This window comes from Dicentrarchus labrax, unplaced genomic scaffold (genome assembly GCF_905237075.1).
Source record: "Dicentrarchus labrax unplaced genomic scaffold, dlabrax2021, whole genome shotgun sequence".
In the NCBI taxonomy this organism is placed as follows: Eukaryota; Metazoa; Chordata; class Actinopteri; family Moronidae; genus Dicentrarchus; species Dicentrarchus labrax.
This window is the reverse complement of record NW_026136704.1, coordinates 22,378,437-22,399,103: the sequence shown is the minus strand read 5'-3', so window position 1 is coordinate 22,399,103 and position 20,667 is coordinate 22,378,437. Positions and strand designations below refer to the sequence as shown.

Sequence of the window (20,667 nt, the reverse complement as noted above, 5' to 3'; positions counted from 1 at the left end):
TGGATCTGCATTATCGTTATATTATCAGGTTGGAAAATTAGAAATTCCGGATTTAGGTGGAAAAATCACATGCCTGACCGTGATACGCAGATCCTATTTACTTGCCTGGTGTGGCTACACTAAAAAAAAAAACCAACACCACAGGTTTGAATTAAACACAGGGTCTGTAATTATAGAAGTTCTTCTGTATGTATAAAACCTCTTAAAGCCCAATGGGTCACCAACTTGAGCTAATTCTAAGCTGCTTAGATCGCCTACAAAAATATAAATGCTAAAACCTTTGTCAATATGGACATGCTACACATTGTTAGATCAGCTATATGCTATACAATTCAACTGTTCAGTTAATTTTATGGAAACCAAGGCGTAATTAATTCAGAATATGTGTCCATTCCTTGAATTGTTTATATTCCATGCTGTCTGCAGTATGCATATGGTTGGCCTGGATGAGCTGTCTGTTGGAGCAAAGTGAAATTAATGATTCATATTTTATATGCATTCAATAAACGTAAGTAATCATACTGGTTCAAGTAAACAATTTTATAGCATTTATCATATTTGCTGAGCAAGAGTTTTGGGCCAAAGGACTTAAACGCCTGTCTCATATAGGAAATTGGTGATTGAAGCAACTAAAAGGCGGGCTATTAATTGCAGTTTTATGGTATTTTTTTACATACCTGCTGCATTTGTTTCTACAGTGGTGTTTGAGTGGGCTGTTATGTTTTGTTGTATGTTTAGTCAATATTAGCATTCATCTGAAGTTGTTTTTGTGTTCACTGGAGTATAATGTCCTTTTAGCTCTGTTTTGGTCTCTACCAACTGTTTAGCTACTAAAGTGTTGACCAGATAGTTGCTCACATTATCGGTCCCAAAGTCCTTAACGCACGGCAATTTAAGAAAAAATAGGCCAATACACAAAACACAAGCAGTGATGAACGCAGAGTTTGAATTGCATGTGGCCAGATCAGCCATCACCTGGCTTCCTGTCCTCTAAGGCCAAAATTATCTTTGCCCTTGCATAGACTACAATGGCCTCAACCAAAATTAAATACCCACTCCCATGATCAGATATTCACCAAACTGGATATCCATAATGTAGGCCTCTACCAATGCTCATTTTCCAACTAGAAGCTGTGTCCCTGTGCTTTCCCATTGCCTGTTCCCCATGGAATGTAAAAACAACATCGGGAACTGACTTATTGGCAGTGAAATTAGCACTGCATATCTGCTAACAGATCCTCCTAAATTTTACACACTGGACCATTATAAATTCAAAATTAAATTTATATTGGCCTAAATCCGTGGTAGCCCACTGGGAAAATGCCTGGTACAATTAGGGCTGTCACAATAACCGCAATAATGAAATATCTCCAAACACATAAGATGGGCAGCCACCACCACAGCCGGAAGTAAGCTCTGTGGTGAACAAATGTTTATGATACATCCACATTTTGTTCAGCAAGATAATCTTCACAAATGCACCACTTTTATGATTTCTGAAGTGTGAATGTTTGTAAAAACCTAAAAGAATAAAAAGCTAACATTAAAGGGTTGTAAATGAATTACACCATGATCTCATGTCTTCAGCGTCACATCACAACTTCCACTTTGTAATTATATTGTGTAATTAAAATCAACAAGTTGGAATGTTAAAGCAAAACAGAATAAGCTAGAGATTTTTTTGTCTGTGAAAATGTGAATTTTATTCTTCAATTTATAATTTAACAAACTGTATTTAATGTTGTGAAATCAAAGTTTGTTGGTATGATTGCATATTACAGTATATTCATTTCTGTCATCTCAATATTCTATGTAATGAATGAGACATTGAGGGTAGATGTCAACTTGACAGTCTTGTTAACAAATTATGTAAAAATTATGAATATACTAGACTGCCTTTGCCACTATGTTTTCAGAATGATTTAGGTGCCCCCTTCCCCATCTTCATATTTTTTTTAATGAAGATTTAATATAATGTATTAATGGTTTTAAAATCAGCAAAGAAACAGTTCTGAGGGTTGTACATTTATTTTTACTTTGATTATATGGTTTGGTGGATATGGTTAGAAGAAGAAGCCAATGCACACAAGGTCAATTTCTGAAATTTGTCTTTTTGTATTACCTTACACACATATAGTCTTTTTGTATATCCTTTACACATATACAGTCCCCTACACATATACATTACATCAGGAACATCACCTGCAGTATAGTGCCACTGAAGCAGAGAGAGAGATAGAGGGGAATGTAGATTTGAATCAGTCCCCAATAATAATAATAAATAATAATGATTGAACCAGTAACCTTTTGGTTAAGGGCAAATATATTTTCCTTCTAGGCAATCCTGCCTCTCCCTTATTTAAGACATTGTATTGAATGCTGTCATCTCAAAATGCGCCCGGTTAGCTAAGTCGGTAGAGCCTGCGAACCATATACGGAGTTGCTGCAGCGGCCCGGGTTCGAATCTGACCTGCGGCCCTTTGCTGCGTTTCATCCTCTCTCTCCACCCACCTTTCCTGTCTCTCTACAGCTGTCTCTATAAATAAAGCCAACAAAAGGCCAAAAAAATAACTTAAAAAAAAATGCTATGTCATGAATTAAATGATATGCAGTGGAAGTACTGCAATAGTACAATGCAAATCTTCAGTAAACTGAAACTGATGTCTGCTTCACAGTTGATGTGAAAATTATCAAGACACTGAAATGACTCTGCCACTGTATACTTTGAAGTTTTCAGGAAGATTTTTGTGCCCCTTTCCCCATCATATTCTTTTTTGTATTCTTCTCTGGTTTCAGTAAGATAATATAACATTTTGGAATAAAAATACAAATGAGCAGTCCAAAACTTGAAGCCAGAATAGCAAATATCTCCACAGCAACACTGAACTTCCCAGGAGAGCTGACATACGCTGGGATAAAAGTGATCCACACTGCACAGAATATCAACATGCTAAAGGTGATGAATTTAGCTTCATTGAAATTATCAGGCAGTTTCCGAGCCAGAAAAGCAAGAATAAAACATAACATAGCCAGAAGTCCGATGTACCCAAGTACAGCCCAAAAGCCTACAGGTGAGCCCAGAGCACACTCTAAGATGATTTTGTCCTTAAACTCCTTAAAATTCTTAAATGGAAAAGGAGGAGAAATTGATAACCAGAGAATACATATGATAACTTGTATAAGAGTGAAACCCAGAACACTGAGTTTCTGTTGCACAGGCCCAAACCATTTCATCCAATTACTGCCTGGAAGTGTGGCCCTGAAGGCCATTAACACCACTATTGTTTTCCCCAGAACACAAGAGATACAGAGGACAAAGGTGATGCCGAATGCGGTGTGTCGCAGCATGCAGGACCACTCAGAGGGCCGACCGATGAAGGTCAGAGAACACAGGAAACACAGACTCAAGGAGAAGAGCAGCAGGAAGCTCAGCTCAGAGTTGTTGGCTCTGACAATAGGAGTCTGTCTGTATCTGAAGAAAATGAATGCCACAACAGCAGTCAGACATGTTCCAAATAGAGAGGCTGCCGTGAGCAGTGCTCCCATGATCTCTTCATATGATAGAAACTCTGCCTCCTTCTTCACACAGGCATCTCTTCTCTCATTTGACCAGAACTCAGGGTCACATCTCATACAGGTGATAGAATCTGAAATACAATATTGAAGCAGGTGTTAGACTTCTTTATTTCATTTGTTTTGTCTGTGTGCAATGTCGCATCTTTTCAATGCCTACAAAACAAACACTACATGATTACCAGATAATAAATTGATAACCTTATTAAAGCGACATGTCATCATCATAAATTATTTGGATCTCAGTAAAAGATACAGCACATTTTAAATAGATTATCATTCATTAAGTTTTGGCTTTGACTCAATTAAATTCTCTCTATAAATTCTTAATGCATTTATTGCAGTTTCAGAGAGAGCAATGTAAAAACCTCAGTCAAAACCTATACATCTTTTTGTAATTTAAGTGTGCTGAACTTTAAAATCAATTTTTATAACTTTTTTAACATTATCATTGCAATATTCATTTAATTTCATAATTGTCTTCGTAATCAAACATGTTGATTCCTGTTTGATTGAGTGTTATACATTTTTCACATTGGGGATTTAATATGTATATGCATTTCTGCAAGACTGCATGAATGTATACAGCAGATTTAGACTTGTAATGTGTCAGTATTTCTTGCAGATTACAACTCCCTCGCTTCAACCTCCCCTTTTAAGGGTGAAATGCACTAAAAACGCAAAAGCCCCTATCGAGTGGTGTTTGGTTTGTTCCTTCTCGTCTACTGTAGAAACATCGTGGTTCAACATAGCAGACCCCACGTAAGGCGACACACAGCATCTGTAGATAAAAACGACTTATTCTAAGATTACAAAAACATAATGATTTCTATTTTCAGGTGATGATATACTCTATCATATATATTTTATATATATACTATACATATTATATATATTATAATCAGTTTCTTCCAATAGATCCTCCTAAATGTTACACACTGGACCTTTGAAATTCTTTATTAAAATTAAAAAAACATGGCAGTTTATGTGTGTTTTGTCTACACCTGTAATGTTGCTGATTTCTCCCTCTGCACATCTTAAACAGTCATAGCAGCAGATAGGCTTTCCTTTCTGGAGAACCTTGCGAGTTCCTGGAGGACATTTCTCACTGCACACTGACACTGGCACCTGTGTGAATAAAACAAATATAAGAAAGGTGTAAATCAATCAATTCAGTGACAAAAACTAAATAACTCATAGAATTATAACAATTGCATTAGCAATTACAATGATCACATCCAAGTTTACCTGTTGTGAGTTCTGTGCCCAAATTAAAGACTTATTTTGCAGATTCAGCTGTTCGTCTGCAGGTAAAGATGCATCATGAAGACCAACTGTAACAAAGTCCACAATGCCATTTTCTGTAGGCTGCCAGTTTATTATTTCATACTTTGCTGCTGGGTCTCCATACTCATTAAAGTAAACCTCATCTCCCTCCTTTGTTTTGAAATGAATGTTTCTTATGTGCTGTAAAATCTAACAAGATATGCATCAATGTAGATCATCATCTGGAAAACAACTTTTTAGAATGTTGTCTCAACAGCTTGATAGACAGAGTATGACAATTTATTTTTCAAAATGTGTTAATGTGACTGAGTATAAAAACTTAGCTTTTACTCACCGTAAAGGGATCTAGCTGCACTGTGTTACATGTTTTATTACAGCCGAGAATATTATGAAGTGCGTAGGCCACAGCATACACTCCTTTATAGACATTGTAAAATATAGGCATGAGCGACATATCAGTGAAGCTGTTTTGCACTCCAGTCAGATCTTCATCTCCAGTACATTTACTCTGATTCCCTGTTGATGACTTTGACTGTGTGAACTTACAGCTAAATAATGTCTCCCAAAACTCTGTAAACAATTCATTACTTGATGAACTGAGTGGCTTCACATTTAACATGAACTCTTTCATGCCACTGACTTGTGCTTTTGGGATGAACAGGCCTATGGCACCATCCAGAATGTGATGCATATCCATGGCTGCAGTTTGGGAATCAAAGATCCAACTCTCACTGCCTACCCATTGGTACCCAGTCAGGTTGTGTTGAGACAATTCATGTAATAGCACATCCATATCCATGTGGGAGAGGAAAGCAACAATCACCTTAGAAGTGGAAGCCTTGATAATGTCTACTAACTTTTGTATTTTGACTGGTGGATCTGTTCGAAAGAAAGCTACAGAGTACTCCAGACAGATGCCCAGCTGCTGGGCAGTTTCTGTGAAAGTGGCCATTCCATTATTGCCATAATCATCATTTGTTCTAATAGCTCCAACCCAAGTCCAACCAAAGTGCTTGACCAAATGGGCCAGGGCTCTGCTCTGGTAGTAGTCACTGGGTATTGTTCTGAGGAAGGATGGGTACTTGGTTTTATCACTGAGACAAGCACAAGTAGCAAAGTGGCTGATCTAAAAGAAAAAAGAAATGATATGCCAAGATAAAAATATCAAATATAAAACATTTAAACACGATACAACATTATTTCTGAAACCCATTTGGCTATGACCAGTTGGAAGAATTACAGAACAATCATTATTTTTTGCTCATTTTATTTTACCAATCTCACCCACCAGTGGGATATGAAAGGGTCCGATGACAGTAGCTATAGCCATGCAAGGAGAGGAAGAGGTCTCTCCCATAATGGCTTGCACTTGTGCAGGTCTGGTACATGGAGCCTCTGAGGGTGCAGATGCAATTTCATTATCATTAGCCAAAGCCAGCGCAACCCTCACACCTCTGGCAATAGAGCCACAGACGTCATAGATCTTATAGCCCAGAGTGATGCCAGGCAGTAGGTCTGTGCTGTTATTAATCTCCTCTATGGCAAAGAGCATAGCCTGGGCAAACTGGAACTCTCTGAAATTCAAACTTGATGCAGAGAGTTATAAATAAAATAAATAAAATAGTTGGATTGCCAACAATTTTGTCTTTAAGTAGAAATAACAGCATAGTAAATGAAAGCATTTGACTGAATTAATAAGCACAACAAACACAAGGAGTATTTCATCCTCAGTTTGATAACTACTTTTGTAACTGTTTTGTATCTGTACTCTCATCCTCTTAGAAATTATAAGTCTAAAAGAAATAGAATTATAATATAATATGAATAATTTACCTGGTGCATTGCAGTGGCAGCGGTTTGTGAGTGTAGGTGTCCTGTCTGTCTTTCCAGCTGCTGTGGAAAGAGAAGACTCCCCCCAACATAATGTCCCCATTCTTAAATAGCTGGGGGTTCTCCGGATCCCCTCTCCGCCTGCACACTGACTCCTCAGCCTGAGAGAAAGACACTACCAACAACAGATGTAAAAGTGCCCAACCCTGTTCTGGCCACCTCTGTGTGGACGTCATACTGACAAAGAGAGCAAAGCCACAGAGTGGCATCACATGAACCAAAAGCTTGCAGTGGTATTTATACATTTTGGAAGAGCATAAAAACAACAATAGTTTTATCTCTGTGGACGCATAAGTTGGGGCGAGGAAAGGGGAGGTGTCAAAGCAGAAAAAGAGTTTGGGGCCAATGTTATGCCCCTAGAAAATATGTTTCAGCAATTCAGTGTGGTTTGTGCATTTTTGTAACCATAGCAACCTAGGACCAGTGCATGCTGGGAAACAAAGTGAACAATGCCATGCGGTGATCAGCTACGGTCATGTGTGAGCTCTCCCATTCGTCAGCTTCTGAGTTGATCGCTTTTCGTTTTCCCTCTTTGCTAAGGTCCAACAACGTCTGTAACTATTTTTCATCGTGTAACGTTAAGTTACCACTTATTTTCACATTTCTAAGAATATTGTGATGGTAAAGACGCTAATTAGTTTTATGCTAGGCTAAGTTAGCTGCATGTTTTTACTAGCTCCATTGTGTTTCATCATATAAGCTACACATCTACGTTAGATAAGTGGTGCTATTTATCTTGATACTGTGTGTTTAGCCTCTTTAATGATATAAGTATCTCATTGTACTGTGTTACAGTTTCACAAGATTTCCAGTAAACTTCATGGAAGTGAATCATCTGTGTCCTGGAGTTTTACGGAGTGTTTAAACTGAATGGAAACGTAGCCCATGACAGTGAAAAGATAGCAATACAGCTAACAAGGGACACAAGGATTGCCATCCTACGGAGCAACTCTTTAGAGATAAGCGGCTAACTCTACAGCTTCCAGACAGCTTCACACTAGCTTCCTTCTCCTGATATCGAAAACGCAGTGAGTCATAATGTCACAACATAGCAACAGTAATAAAGGAAATGGCGATAACCAGTCTGAGACTATGCGCTCAAGGAGCAGTCGCTTATCTGGTACATCGTCCAGCTCGAAGATTAGCATGGCCGTCGCCATGGCAAAGGCAAAAGCTGAAGCGGCGCAAGCTAGAGCGGCACATTTGCAAAAGGAAATTGAACTTAAAGTGGAGCAGACACGTATTTAAGCCAATCTCGATGCATTAAATGATGAAAAAGAAAAAGATGCTGCCATAGCAGAGGCAAATACACTTGTGGCTGGTTTACAAGATATTGGCGTTGAAGTACGCAGTGAGGTTAACAGCCTAGTCCCCAAATCTATCAAAGACCAGCGCGTCGCCGCCTTTGTGTCAAACAAGCCAGCCTATGCAGCAAGGGTTTATCTGCCAACAGAGAGCGACAACGCTTTACCAACGTTTCATCCTCCACACCCTCAACCAATCAGTGTTATCCCTTCAACACTCCACCCACTCAATACCAGTCAAACCCAAGCTGCTACTCCTGCTGTCATTATACCACACTACGCTCCTAAGGCCCCTCAAACCAGTGGGACACCGCCACAACAAAGCTTCAGTCTGCCTCTCTACTCCCCTCCAACTCCTCAGCTTGGCAGAACACGTCCACAACAGAACTCCAAACAGGATTTCTCATCTCCTGCGCACCTGCCTGTTCACAGAACGCCTTATGGAGCTAGCAGTGACCATTCTACAACCAGACCTCATCAAATACTTTGCTCGCAACCGCCTGGTGACTTCAGGTCTCACAACATATGATGACCAGCCAATAAACTATTGGGCCTGGAAAACATCTTTCCAGAATGTTATCGCTGATTAGATCTGTCTCCTGCGGAAGAATTCAACCTCCTTATCAAGTATCTGGGAAAAGAATCAGCAGAACAAGTAAGAAGTATAAAAACAGTCAACATTAGGAATCGAGCTACTGGATTGTACATGGCATGGGAGCGCCCAGACAAACTATACGGCTCACCAGAGGCCGTCGAACAGGCTCTGTTCAACAAACTATTAAACTTTCCAAAGCTCACAACAAAGGATCCACAGAGACTCAGGGATCTAGCCGACCTGTTGTCAGAGTTACAAGCCACCAAGGAAGATGGCTACCTCGCAGGTTTGTCGTACTTAGATACCTTCAGAGGAATTAGGCCTATCATTGAGAAACTCCCATACAACATGCAAGAAAAGTGGCTTTACTTTGGGACAAGATACAAACAAGAACATCTTGCTTCCCACCCTTCTCCGTGTTGATAAACCTCATCTCCTCAGAGGCAAGGGCTTGCACTGACCCAAGCTTTAACCTCTTCACGCAAGCTCCAGCAGAGAGAAAGAGTAAGTGGGAGAGGCCTGCAAAGACATCCGTATATGTTCACAAGACGCAGGTCTCACGAACTGCTAAGTCTGAGCCTAGAGGAAGTAGAGAACGAATTGCCCCAAATAAACATTGCCCCTGCACAAAAAGCCTCACCCTTTGAGGAAATGTAGAGGTTTCCATGTGAAGAGCATAGATGATCACAAACAGATTTTGAAAGAACATTACATCTGCTTTCGCTGTTGCTCCTCCACAGAACATTTTGCAAAGAACTGCACCGCTGAGATAAAATGTACAGAGTGTGAGAGTACCGCTCATGCGACAGCACTTCACTCCTACCCACCTACCTGGAAATCTAAGTCGTCCCCTTCCACTTCAGAGGATGGCGGGGAGGAGGACAAAACGGACAACCAGGAGGTCAAGTCGACGTGCACACAAGTATGTGGGGAAGGCCTGAGTGCCAGAGCATGTGCTAAGATCTGCCTCGTCAGCGTGTTCCCGAACGGACGCAGAGAGGAGTCCAAGAGAATGTACACCATACTGGACGAGCAGAGTAATCGCTTCCTGGCACGATCAGAGTTCTTAAAGGTTTTCAAGATCTTCGGAGGCTCCTACTCATACACACTCAAGACCTGTGCAGGATGTACAGAGACAGTGGTTACACTGTTGAGCCAGTGGACAAGAAAGTAAGCATTCCTCTGCTTACACTCGTCGAGTGCAACCAAATCCCTAACGTCCGTACTGAGATTCCTATGCCGGATGCAGCCTACCATCATGCCCACCTGAAGCACATCGCCGACATGATTCCACCTCTGGATCCGGACTCCAAGATACTCCTCCTACTGGGCAGAGACTTCTTGCGGATGCACAAGGTCTGAGAGCAGATAAGAGCTCCAGGAGATGCACCGTTTGCTCAAAGGCTTGATCTAGGATGGGTCGTCGTTGGTGATGTGTGTCTTGGAGGCGCTCACAGGCCACTCGAGGTGAGAAGTTTCAAAACAGCCATTCTAGAGAATGGTTGTACAAGTCATCTCCAGCCATGCAACAACCAGATCAGAGTGAAAGAGGTATTTGGTCAAGCACCTAAACATCAGCACCATCCAGCACCAACCTCCACGTACGGCTCAATGACGCTCATTGGAGACTGTTTGGGGTCAACTGTCTTCGCTCGTACTCCCGACGACCACAGACTCGCTCCATCCATGGAAGATTTAGAGTTTCTGAAGATGGAAGCTGAGTGCTACCAGGACAGCTCCAATAGTTGGGTTGCACCTTTACCTTTTCAGTCGCTGAGACAGCGGCTGTCCAACAACAGGAAACAGGCTTTCGACCATCTTGTCTCACTCCGAGGCTCGTTGGAAAAACAACCACAGATGAAAGCTGACTTCCTAGAGTTTATGGAGAATTTGCTCAAGAAGGCACATGCAGAAGTTGCCCCGCCAATGCTGCCTGCACGGAGTGCTGGTACCTGCCCTTGTTTGGCGTGTATCACCCTAGTAAGCCAGATAAGATCCGTCTGGTCTTCAACAGCAGTGCGTCACGTGAAGGAGTGTCGCTCAATACACCCACAGCGCTTTGAACGTTTCTCCAAGTTCAGCACTCTCCTCACAGCCATAGGGCACCTCATCCACGTAGCTCGTTCCTTCGCCCACTCCACCCAGAATGAATATCAGGGGTGGCACATTTGTCTTCCTACAGAGGAAGAGTTGCTGAGAGCCAAAGTGTGCATTGTGATGAGTGTCCAGAATGATTGCTACACAGAGCAACTTAAGTGTATAAACTCAGGATCCAACATTCCATCTTCCAGCAGACTGTGGAAATTGCACCCCACATTGGACCAAGATCAACTTCTTAGGGTAGGAGGCCGGATTGGACAGTCAGGTCTGAGCAAGAACGAGACTCACCCCATCATCATTCCTGGTCGGCATCATCTCGCAACCCTGCTTGGGTCTCACTATCACGAAGCAGTGAAACACCAAGGAAGACATCTGACCGAAGGTGCTATTCGAGCAGCAGGGTTATGGCTGGTGGGAGCTAAACACTGTATCGGCAGTCTGCTTCACAGATGTATCACTTGTAGAAAACTGAGGGGAAAGACCGAACATCAGCAGATGGCAGCCCTGCCAGCAGAACGACTAAAAGTAGCACCTCCTTTCACCTACGTAGGTGTTGACGTCTTTGGACCATGGGACATCGTCTCACGCCGCACAAGAGGAGGAGTCTCCAACTCTAAACGATGGGCTGTGATGTTCTCATGTATGTGTTCAAGGGCAGTTCACATCAAGGTGATTGAGGCAATGAGTTCCAGCAGCTTTATCAACGCCTTGAGGAGGTTCTTTGCAGTCAGGGGCCCCGCAAAGCAGATCCGCTCTGACTGCAGAACTAACTTCATCAGCAGGAGTTGGACAAGACAAATCCAGGCTTTAACAGTGTGGAAAAGTACCTGGACTCACAGAGCTGCACCTGGGTGTTTAACCTGCCCCATGCATCTCATATCGGTGGCGCATGGGAGCGAATGATCGGCATTGCCCGCTGTATTTTGGATTGCATGCTGCTTGAGCAGAGGAAGTCTCACCTGACACATGAGGTTCTGCCCACACTCATGGCTGAGGTACCTGCAATCATGAATGCTAGGCCGCTCATCCCAGTGTCATCGGATCCGGATTCACCTCTCATCCTCACCCCAGCAATGCTCCTGACTCTCAAGACAGGCTCTGCACCTCCTCCTCTGTCAGGCAGCTTTGAGGAAGCGGATCTCTCCAGAGAGGAGTGGAAGCACTTTCAGCGTTTAGCAGACATGTTTTGGAACAGGTGGAAACATGAATACCTCAAAACATTGCAGCTTCGGCACAAGTGGCAAGGAAAACGACCGAGCCTTCAAGAAGGAGACATAGCTCTACTGAAAGACAATCAGGCGAAGAGAAATCATTGGCCTATGGGCATCATCACAAAAACCTTTACAGTAGAAGACGGATTGGTCCGGAAAGTCAAAGTGGAAGTTGTCAGGGACGGAAGCAGAAAGACTTTCTCTCGACCCATTACAGAAGTAGTTCTGCTTCTCTCTCCAAAGACTGATTCTGTTTGTTAATGTGGGCTCTTTAAAGACCCCAAGCGGGGAGTGTTATGCCCCTAGAAAATATGTTTCACCAGTTCAGTGTGGTTTGTGTATTTTTGTAACCATAGCAACCTAGGACCGTGCATGTTGGGAAACAAAGTAAACAATGCCATGCGGTGATCAGCTACGGTCATGTGTGAGCTCTCCCAGTCGTCAGCTTCTGAGTTGATTGCTTTTCTTTCTCCCTCTTTGCTAAGGCAACGTCTGTAACTAGTTTTCATCGTGTAACATTAAGTTACCACTTATTTTTCGCGTTTCTAAGAATATTGAGATGGTTAAGACGCTTATTAGTTTTATGCTTGGCTAAGTTAGCTTTATGTTTTACTGCTGCTTGTTTTTACTAGCTCCATTGTGTTTCATCATATAAGCTACACAGCTACGTTAGCTAAGCGGTGCTATTTACCTTGATACTGTGTGTTTAGCCTCTTTAATGATATAAATATCTCATTGTACTGTGTTACAGTTTCACAAGATTCCCAGTAAACTTCATGGAAGTGAATCATCTGTGTCCTGGAGTTTTTTGGGAGTGTTTAAACTGAATGTAGCCCACGACATGTCTATTTTAAATATTTTATCTCACATGGTAGAGCATGTAACATGTATAAAGGCCTTACCACTGCTATACACAAATAAATACTCTGCTGCATGTCATCTCCTCACTCGTTCCCCTACTCTTCCCTTCTCTAGCTCCAGAAATATCACCAAAAACACATTGAACTGTAAAAAAGTTTTCCATCTTCTTCATCACTAATTTATCATTAGACAGAATTGTTACCTAAACTTATAATTGAATTTTAAACATTGAAAAATTATTATTATATAATTATTATTATTAGGCTCACTAAAATGATAAATACAACATACAGTTTGGGTCAGAAATGAACCCACCTGCAGTGACTGAAATAAAGCAATAATAGTTTCCATGAGAGATTCAAAACAACAAAGTGTTGAAAATAGCATGAATATAGTTCATTTGTATGCTACTGGATACTTGAATTTCCCCCGGGATAAATACAGTATCTATCTATCTATCTATCTATCTATCCTTGTTTTGTGTTTTTTTTCTCCCAGCCTGTTTTGGGGGCCTGCCTCCATTTCATTTTAATTTAAATGTCGAAACAACATGGTAAATCAAAAAAGGGAAGAATTACACACGTTCCACTCAAAGGTCCAGAAAGGTTTGCACATTGCAGATCTGCATTTATGTCGTATGTTTTGGCCTGTGGCTTTCTGTAGTTCTTAACACCAAATATTAGAAGCCAGCAAGAAATAAAAATGTAGACTAAGTTATAGGAGTGTGGTGGAAAATTTATTCAGGGATGAGGGTCCGTGAACATGAAGCAAACTGTATTTAGTTCATCCTCATGCATTCACACTCACTGTCTCACTCATGTTAGGAGAATTGTTATTCATGGTGCCATGAGTTAATTACATTCCAAAGACGACTGTCTGTGAGAGAGTTGGGTTTCAGATGTGTTATGACTACTGTTCATCAGACATAACCCATCACCAACAGTCATCCTTGGGATAATAATATTCATTGTGCTTTTATCACCTAAGATTGAACCTTTTTTAATCAAGAGACACCGCGGGTCGCCTTCCATGGAGCCCACCATGTTGAACCGACAAGTTTCTACAGTAGCCCATAAGGGACAAACTAAACACGGGCTCTACAGTGGGCTGTTGTAACAAGTTTCATGGCCACCATAGTTTATCCTCCTGTTATCCTGTGCTTGAAAGACTAGGGTGGATCGTAAGTTGTGATCAATTTATGAGCAATCTAGAAGATTGATCCACTAGGGTGGATCGTAAGTTGTGATCAATTTATGAGCAATCTAGAAGATTGTTCTCCATGTGCCAGCTTATCCGGCAGCTTGCTCCAACCTGAAGCTGAATCTCTTGGTGCCAGCTACTTTTCCTGACCTCCAGGCTTGTCAACCTCTAGAGCGATCCAGCATTTGTCGCTAGTACACTGGCCATCTTCCTAAGATCACTGGCTCCATTTTAGAGTTCCCAGGCTACTTGCCCTTGCATTTTATGTATTCATCAGTAAAAACCACAAAACAGATTATATTAAAGTTGGATATAATTAAGATTATATTGGGAATTTGATTAAAAATATGAATGCCCAATTTTCCAAGACTACGGTTACGGATACAAACCCGTATTACACGTACACCTTTCCGATGATATTTTCCATATTTCTTGACCCAGAGGTTTGTAAGTTTGACGTTTCACGAATGTTCATTCAGTTCTTTGTGAAATATGTAAAACTGGTGGCATTACGTCCACAACATGTGGCAAAGGCAACAAATGGGGAGTTGTCATGGTCGAACTCAGGTCTCATGGGAGACGAAACCAAACAACTTAAGTCAATCCATGGATTTTATTCTTTGATTACAATTTTAAAAACTGTATTCATGGAAATAAGTTGTAAGTAGTAGGCATACGCATTTATTTGTACTTAATTATACATTGGTTGATATGATTCTATATTGCATTGTATTAAATGCTGTCATCTCAATATGCTATGTCACAAAAAAATGCAATATACAGTGGAAAAATATTACAGTAGTACAATGCATGCACGTCTTTTGTCAAGTAAAGATAGATGTCTATTTAGAAAGTCTGCTTAACAAATTATTATCTAAAAGATAAATTGGCACTAGAATGCCTTTGCAGTTTTTCAGGAAGATTTTGGTGCCCCCTTCCCCATCATATTCTTTTTTGTGTTCTTCTCTGGTTTGAGTAAGATAATATAACATTTTGGAATGAAAATACAAATGAGCAGTCCAAAACTTGAAGCCAGAATAGCAAATATCTCCACAGCAACACTGAACTTCCCAGGAGAGCTGACATATGCTGGGATAAAAGTGATCCACACTGCACAGAATATCAGCATGCTAAAGGTGATGAATTTGGCTTCATTGAAATTATCAGGCAGTTTCCGAGCCAGAAAAGCAAGAATAAAACATAATATGGCCATAAGTCCTATGTATCCAAGTACAGCCCAAAAGCCTACAGCTGAGCCCAGAGCACACTCTAAGATAATTTTGTCTTTGAACTTCTTAAAATTCTTAAATGGAAAAGGAGGAGAAATTGTTAACCAGAGGATACATATGACAACTTGTATAAGAGTGAAACCCAGGACACTGAGTTTCTGCTGTGCAGGCCCAAACCATTTCATCCAATTACTCCCTGGAAGTGTGGCTCTGAAGGCCATTAACACCACTATTGTTTTCCCCAGAACACAAGAGATACAGAGGACAAAGGTGATGCCGAATGCGGTGTGTCGCAGCATGCAGGACCACTCAGAGGGCCGGCCGATGAAGGTCAGAGAGCACAGGAAACACAGAGTCAATGAGAAGAGCAGCAGGAAGCTCAGCTCAGAGTTATTGGCTCTGACAATAGGAGTCTGTCTGTATCTGAAGAAAATGAATGCCACAGCAGCAGTCATGCATGTTCCAAATAGAGAGGCTGCAGTAAGCAGTGCTCCCATAATCTCTTCATATGATAAGAACTCCGCCTCCTTCTTTACACAGGCATCTCTTCTCTCATTTGACCAGGAGTCAGCGTTGCATCGCAAACATGTGATTGAATCTGAAGAATGTAAGCAGATTTTAGACTTTCTCATTATGTATATATATATTTTTTTGTGGATCTACATTGCATATTTTCATTGCTTCAAGAGAGACACTATATGATAACCATTTAATAAATGGATAATGTTATGGCAGCTACATCGACGTAATGTAGCTGTTGATGTAATGATATTCGTTTTTGGTTTGGCATGTGAACCTGACAACTCTAATTTCTTTGTTTTGTCTTGCATTTAATATCACTACACCTGTGAAGTTGCTTATTTCTCCTTCTGCACATCTTAAACAGTCGTAGCAGCAGATAGGCTTTCCTTTCTGGAGAACTTTGCGAGTTCCAGGCGGGCATTTCTCACTGCACACTGACACTGGCACCTGCATGAACACAACTACTATGAGAAAAATGTATGGGCATTCACTTTGATTAAATGTTGTCTTTGCAAGGATCTGTTATTAATTTTGATAAATCAAAACTAAAACATTATGATACAGTGACAATAACTAATAACATACATTCATGACAATTCAAACAGACTTCCAAACAATTACAGTGATCACATGATATCTTACCTGTTGTGAGTTCTGTGCCCAAATTAAAGACTTATTTTGCAGATTCAGCTGTTTGTCTGCAGGTAAAGATGCATCATAAAGACCAACTGTAACAAAGTCCACAATGCCATTTTCTGTTGGCTGCCAGTTTATTATTTCATACTTTGCTGCTGGGTCTCCATACTCATTAAAGTAAACCTCATCTCCTTCCTTCGTTTGGAACTCAATCTTTTTTATGTGCTGTAGAATCTAAAAAGATATACATAAATTTAGATCATTATCCAACAAACATTTTCTAGGCCTATTGTCTCAACAGCTTGATTGACAGACTGCAGCAATTTATTTGTTTACATATAATTATCTTTTTTAGTTATATTTTACTGAAGTGCTTAAGTATTGAGTTGCTAACTACACTCATCAGCCATAACATTATTACCACCTTGGCTTTCCTGGTGGTTATGCAGCCTCATACGCAACAAACTTTCTATCAAAACTAGCGTGAACTACAGTTGCTGGTCCATTGATTTGGACCACATGTGATTTGGACCACATCAGTGGGCCTTGGTTGTCTTCACCTGTCAGTGGTCATAATGTTATGGCTGGTCAGTGTATAATACTCATACTGTACATATATTTTTGCAAGAATGAGTAACAGAAAACAAAACAAAGCAGTGTAAGTATACGTTACTAAATTGATAGAAAAGTATGCATAGGTACCTAGGTATATTTTCTAACTGCCTGAATTTTCTTTGGTAGTCTGACTTCATATAAAACTGATCATTTAAGTATTTGGTGTTCTACTCACCATAAATGGATCTAGCTGCACCTTCCTGTTACATGTTTTATTAAGGCAGAGAATATTATGAAGTGTGTGGGCCACAGCATACACTCCTTTATAGACATTGTAAAAGATAGGCATGAGCGACATATCAGTGAAGCTGTTTTGCACTCCACTCACATCTTCATGTCCAGTACATTCTCTCTGATTCCCTCTTGATGACTTTGACTGTGTGAACCTACAGCTAAATAATGTCTCCCAAAACTCTGTAAACATTTCATTACTAGATGAATTGAGCGGCTTCACATTCAACATGAACTCTTTCATGCCACTGACATGAGCTTTGGGGATGGACAAGCCTATGGCACCATCCAGAATGTGATGCCTATCCACTGCTGCGGTTTCAGAATCAAAGATCCAGGCCTCACTGCCTACCCACTGGTACCCAGTCAGGTTGTGTTGAGCCAACTCGTTTATTATCACATACAACTCAGTGGGGGAGAGGAAAGTGACAATCACTTTTGAAGTGGAAGCCTTGATAATGTTAATAATCTGTTGTATTTTGACTGGTGGATCTGTTCTAAAGACAGATACAGAGTACTCCAGACAGATGCCCAGCTGCTGGGCGGTTTCTATAAATGTGGCCATGCCGTTGTTACCGTAATCATCATTTGTTCTAATAGCTCCAACCCAAGTCCAACCAAAGTGCTTGACCAACTGGGCCAAGGCTCTGCTCTGGTAGTAGTCACTGGGTATTGTCCTGAGGAAGGATGGGTACTTGGTTTTATCACTGAGACAAGCACAAGTAGCAAAGTGGCTGATCTAAAAGAAAAAAGAAATGATATCCTAAGATAAAGATGTAAAATATAAAACTAGTGTACATAGCACAATAAAATCATTCTAAAACCCTCTTTGCTATGATCACCTGGAAGAATTACAGAAAAATAATTTAATAATTCAATTCAATTTTCAATTCAATTTTATTTGTATAGCGCCAATTCATAACAGAAGTTATCTCAGGACACTTTTCAAATAGAGCAGGTCTAGACCGAACTCTTTAAAACATTTACAAAACACACTGCAGTGTTTTTAAACCCCATGGCCAGCTGGAAGAATTACACATTAATGATTGTTTTTCACAAATTAAATTTGATGTTTACCAATCTTACCCACCAGTGGGATATGAAAGGGTCCGATGACAGTAGCTATAGCCATGCAAGGAGAGGAAAAGGTCTCTCCCATAATGGCCTGCACTTGGGCAGGTCTGGTACATGGAGCCTCTGAGGGCACAGATACCCCTTCATTACCATTTGCCAAGGCCAATGCGACCCTCACACCTCTGGCAATGGAGGCACAGGCATCATAGATCTTATAGCCCAGAGTGATGCTAGGCAGTAGGTCTGTGCTGTTATTAATCTCCTCTATGGCAAAGAGCATAACCTGGGCATACTGGAAACCTCTGAAATTTAAACTTGATGGAAAGGTATACATAGTTGAAAGTACAACCATTTTGTCCTTAAAATAGACACAACCGCATAGGAAATGAAAGCATTTGTTGGTATTAATACACACAGCTAGGCATATTGCTTAATTTAATACTCAGTTTGACAACCTTTTCTGTACCTGTTTTGTATCTGCACTCACTTCTTCTTAGATCTTACATATTTGAAATATAAAATATTTTTACAATATAATTTACCTGGTGCATTGCAGCGGCAGTGGTTTGTGCATGTAGGTATCCTGTGTGTTTTTCCACTCTAGGTGGAAAGAGAAGATTCCCCCCAACATAATGTCCCCATCCTTAGATAGCTGGGGATTCTCAGGATCCCCTCTCCGCCAGCACACCGACTCCTCAGCCTGAGAGAAAGATGCTACCAACAACAGCTGTAAGAGTACCCAGCCTTCCTCTGGCCAACTCATACTGTCTAAGAGAGCTAAACCACACAATTGCATCATGTGTAGCTTAACATAACAAAAAAAGCCTGGACTGATACTTATACATTTTGGAGCAACATAAAAAAAAAAATTAAATAAATGAACAGTCATGTTTTTTTCTCTGTGGACATATCAGGTGGGTTGAGAGGAGGGACGTGCCCAAACAGGAAAAGTGTTTTGAGCCATATCTCTTAACTGTGTAACTGTGTTATCAAATTCAAAACATTCATACATGTAGCTAAATTTAAGGAGGAGATTCCAACAGTGTTTAATTCAATGACATGTCTGAATTTAACAGAGTCCTATAATAACTTTAGTCCCTCCGAAATTGATAATCTTGTCGATAGTGCTGCAGGCTCACTACGATCAATATTAGACTCTATCGCTCCTATAGAAAGGAAATTATTAAAACATAGGAAACTAGCACTGTGGAACAACCACCAAACCTGTCAATTAAAGCAAAAAGCTAGGAAATCTGAAAGGAAATAGCGCTCTTCGAAGTTATTAGAATATCGCTCAATTTTGCAAGATAATCTTAAAATTTATACAAAGGCCCTCCGTAATGCCAGAGGAGCCTATTATTCAGCACTAATAGAAAAAAATGAGAACAACCCTAGGTTCCTCTTCAGCACTGTAGCCAGGCTGACAGAGAGCCACAACTCTACTGAGCCACATATCCCCATAAACTTAAGTAGCAATGATTTCATGAGCTTCTTTTATAATAAAATTATTACTGTTAGAGAGAAAATTAATCACCAACTGCCATCAGCAGCTATCGGTGGCTCTCCAAGTTCAGGAACTTTAACTAATGTAAACTCAGATATATATTTAGACTGTTTTTTTTTCTATCGATCTTCATCAGTTAACTTCAATAATTTCTACATTGAAGCCATCAACCTGTCTTTTAGATCACATCCCAACTAGGCTGCTTAAAGAAGTCATACCCTTAATTGGCACTTCTTTACTAGATATGATTAATCTTTCTTTATTATCAGGATAATGTACCACAGTCCTTTAAAGTAGCTGTAGTTAAACCCCTTCTTAAAAAGCCCACTCTTGACCCAGGGGTTTTAGCCAATTATAGACCGATTTCTAACCTCCCCTTCCTCTCTAAGATTCTGGAGAAAGTAGTCGCCAAAGAGTTGTGTGACTTTCTACATAACAATAGTTTATTTGAGGATTTTCAGTCAGGATTTAGAGTTCATCACAGCACAGAGACAGCTCTGGTTAAAGCTAATAATTACCTTTCGATTGCTTCCGACAATGGACTTGTCTCTGTACTTGTTTTATTAGATCTTAGTGCTGCATTTGACACCATTGACCATAATATTCTTTAACAGAGACTTTTTAATTGTTCGTAGTTTGTACATGTTAACGATGAATCTTCATTAAATACTACAGTTAGTCATGGAGTTCCACAAGGTTCTGTACTTGGACCAATACTATTTACTTTATATATGCTCCCTTTAGGCAAGATTATTAGGAATCACTCCATTAACTTTCACTGTTATCAGATGATACGCAGTTATATCTATCGATCAAGCCCGATGAAATGAATCAA

General features: G+C 40.5%; 1 protein-coding gene and 1 long non-coding RNA gene across 4 annotated transcripts in view; one reads left to right on the top strand and one right to left on the bottom strand.

Annotated features, from left to right (window-relative positions):
- Positions 1 to 20,667, top strand: part of LOC127362521 (uncharacterized) — a 112,524-nt gene that overhangs the window by 86,411 nt on the left and 5,446 nt on the right. The window contains exon 4 of one of the 2 annotated variants that reach the window (XR_007884467.1): positions 3,459 to 3,554. The exons of the other annotated variant lie outside the window; for it this stretch is intronic. This is a non-coding gene — a long non-coding RNA (uncharacterized LOC127362521). Of the gene's footprint in view, positions 1 to 3,458; positions 3,555 to 20,667 lie in introns of those variants that run through there. 2 annotated transcript variants of the gene reach the window in all.
- Positions 2,010 to 19,133, bottom strand: LOC127362488 (extracellular calcium-sensing receptor-like). 2 transcript variants are annotated; one of them, XM_051398257.1, is made up of 6 exons: positions 18,871 to 19,133; positions 18,345 to 18,642; positions 17,199 to 17,993; positions 16,415 to 16,642; positions 4,578 to 4,701; positions 2,010 to 3,647 (listed from the first exon to the last, which is right to left on the bottom strand). In XM_051398257.1, the coding sequence occupies exons 1-6, from the start codon at positions 19,125 to 19,127 to the stop codon at positions 2,734 to 2,736; spliced, it is 2,616 nt and encodes an 871-aa protein (XP_051254217.1). In that variant the 5' UTR covers positions 19,128 to 19,133; the 3' UTR covers positions 2,010 to 2,733. The 2 variants fall into 2 exon arrangements, with proteins under 2 accessions (XP_051254217.1, XP_051254216.1); XM_051398256.1 differs by lacking the exons at positions 16,415 to 16,642; positions 17,199 to 17,993; positions 18,345 to 18,642; positions 18,871 to 19,133 and adding exons at positions 4,822 to 5,049; positions 5,195 to 5,986; positions 6,149 to 6,446; positions 6,694 to 6,997.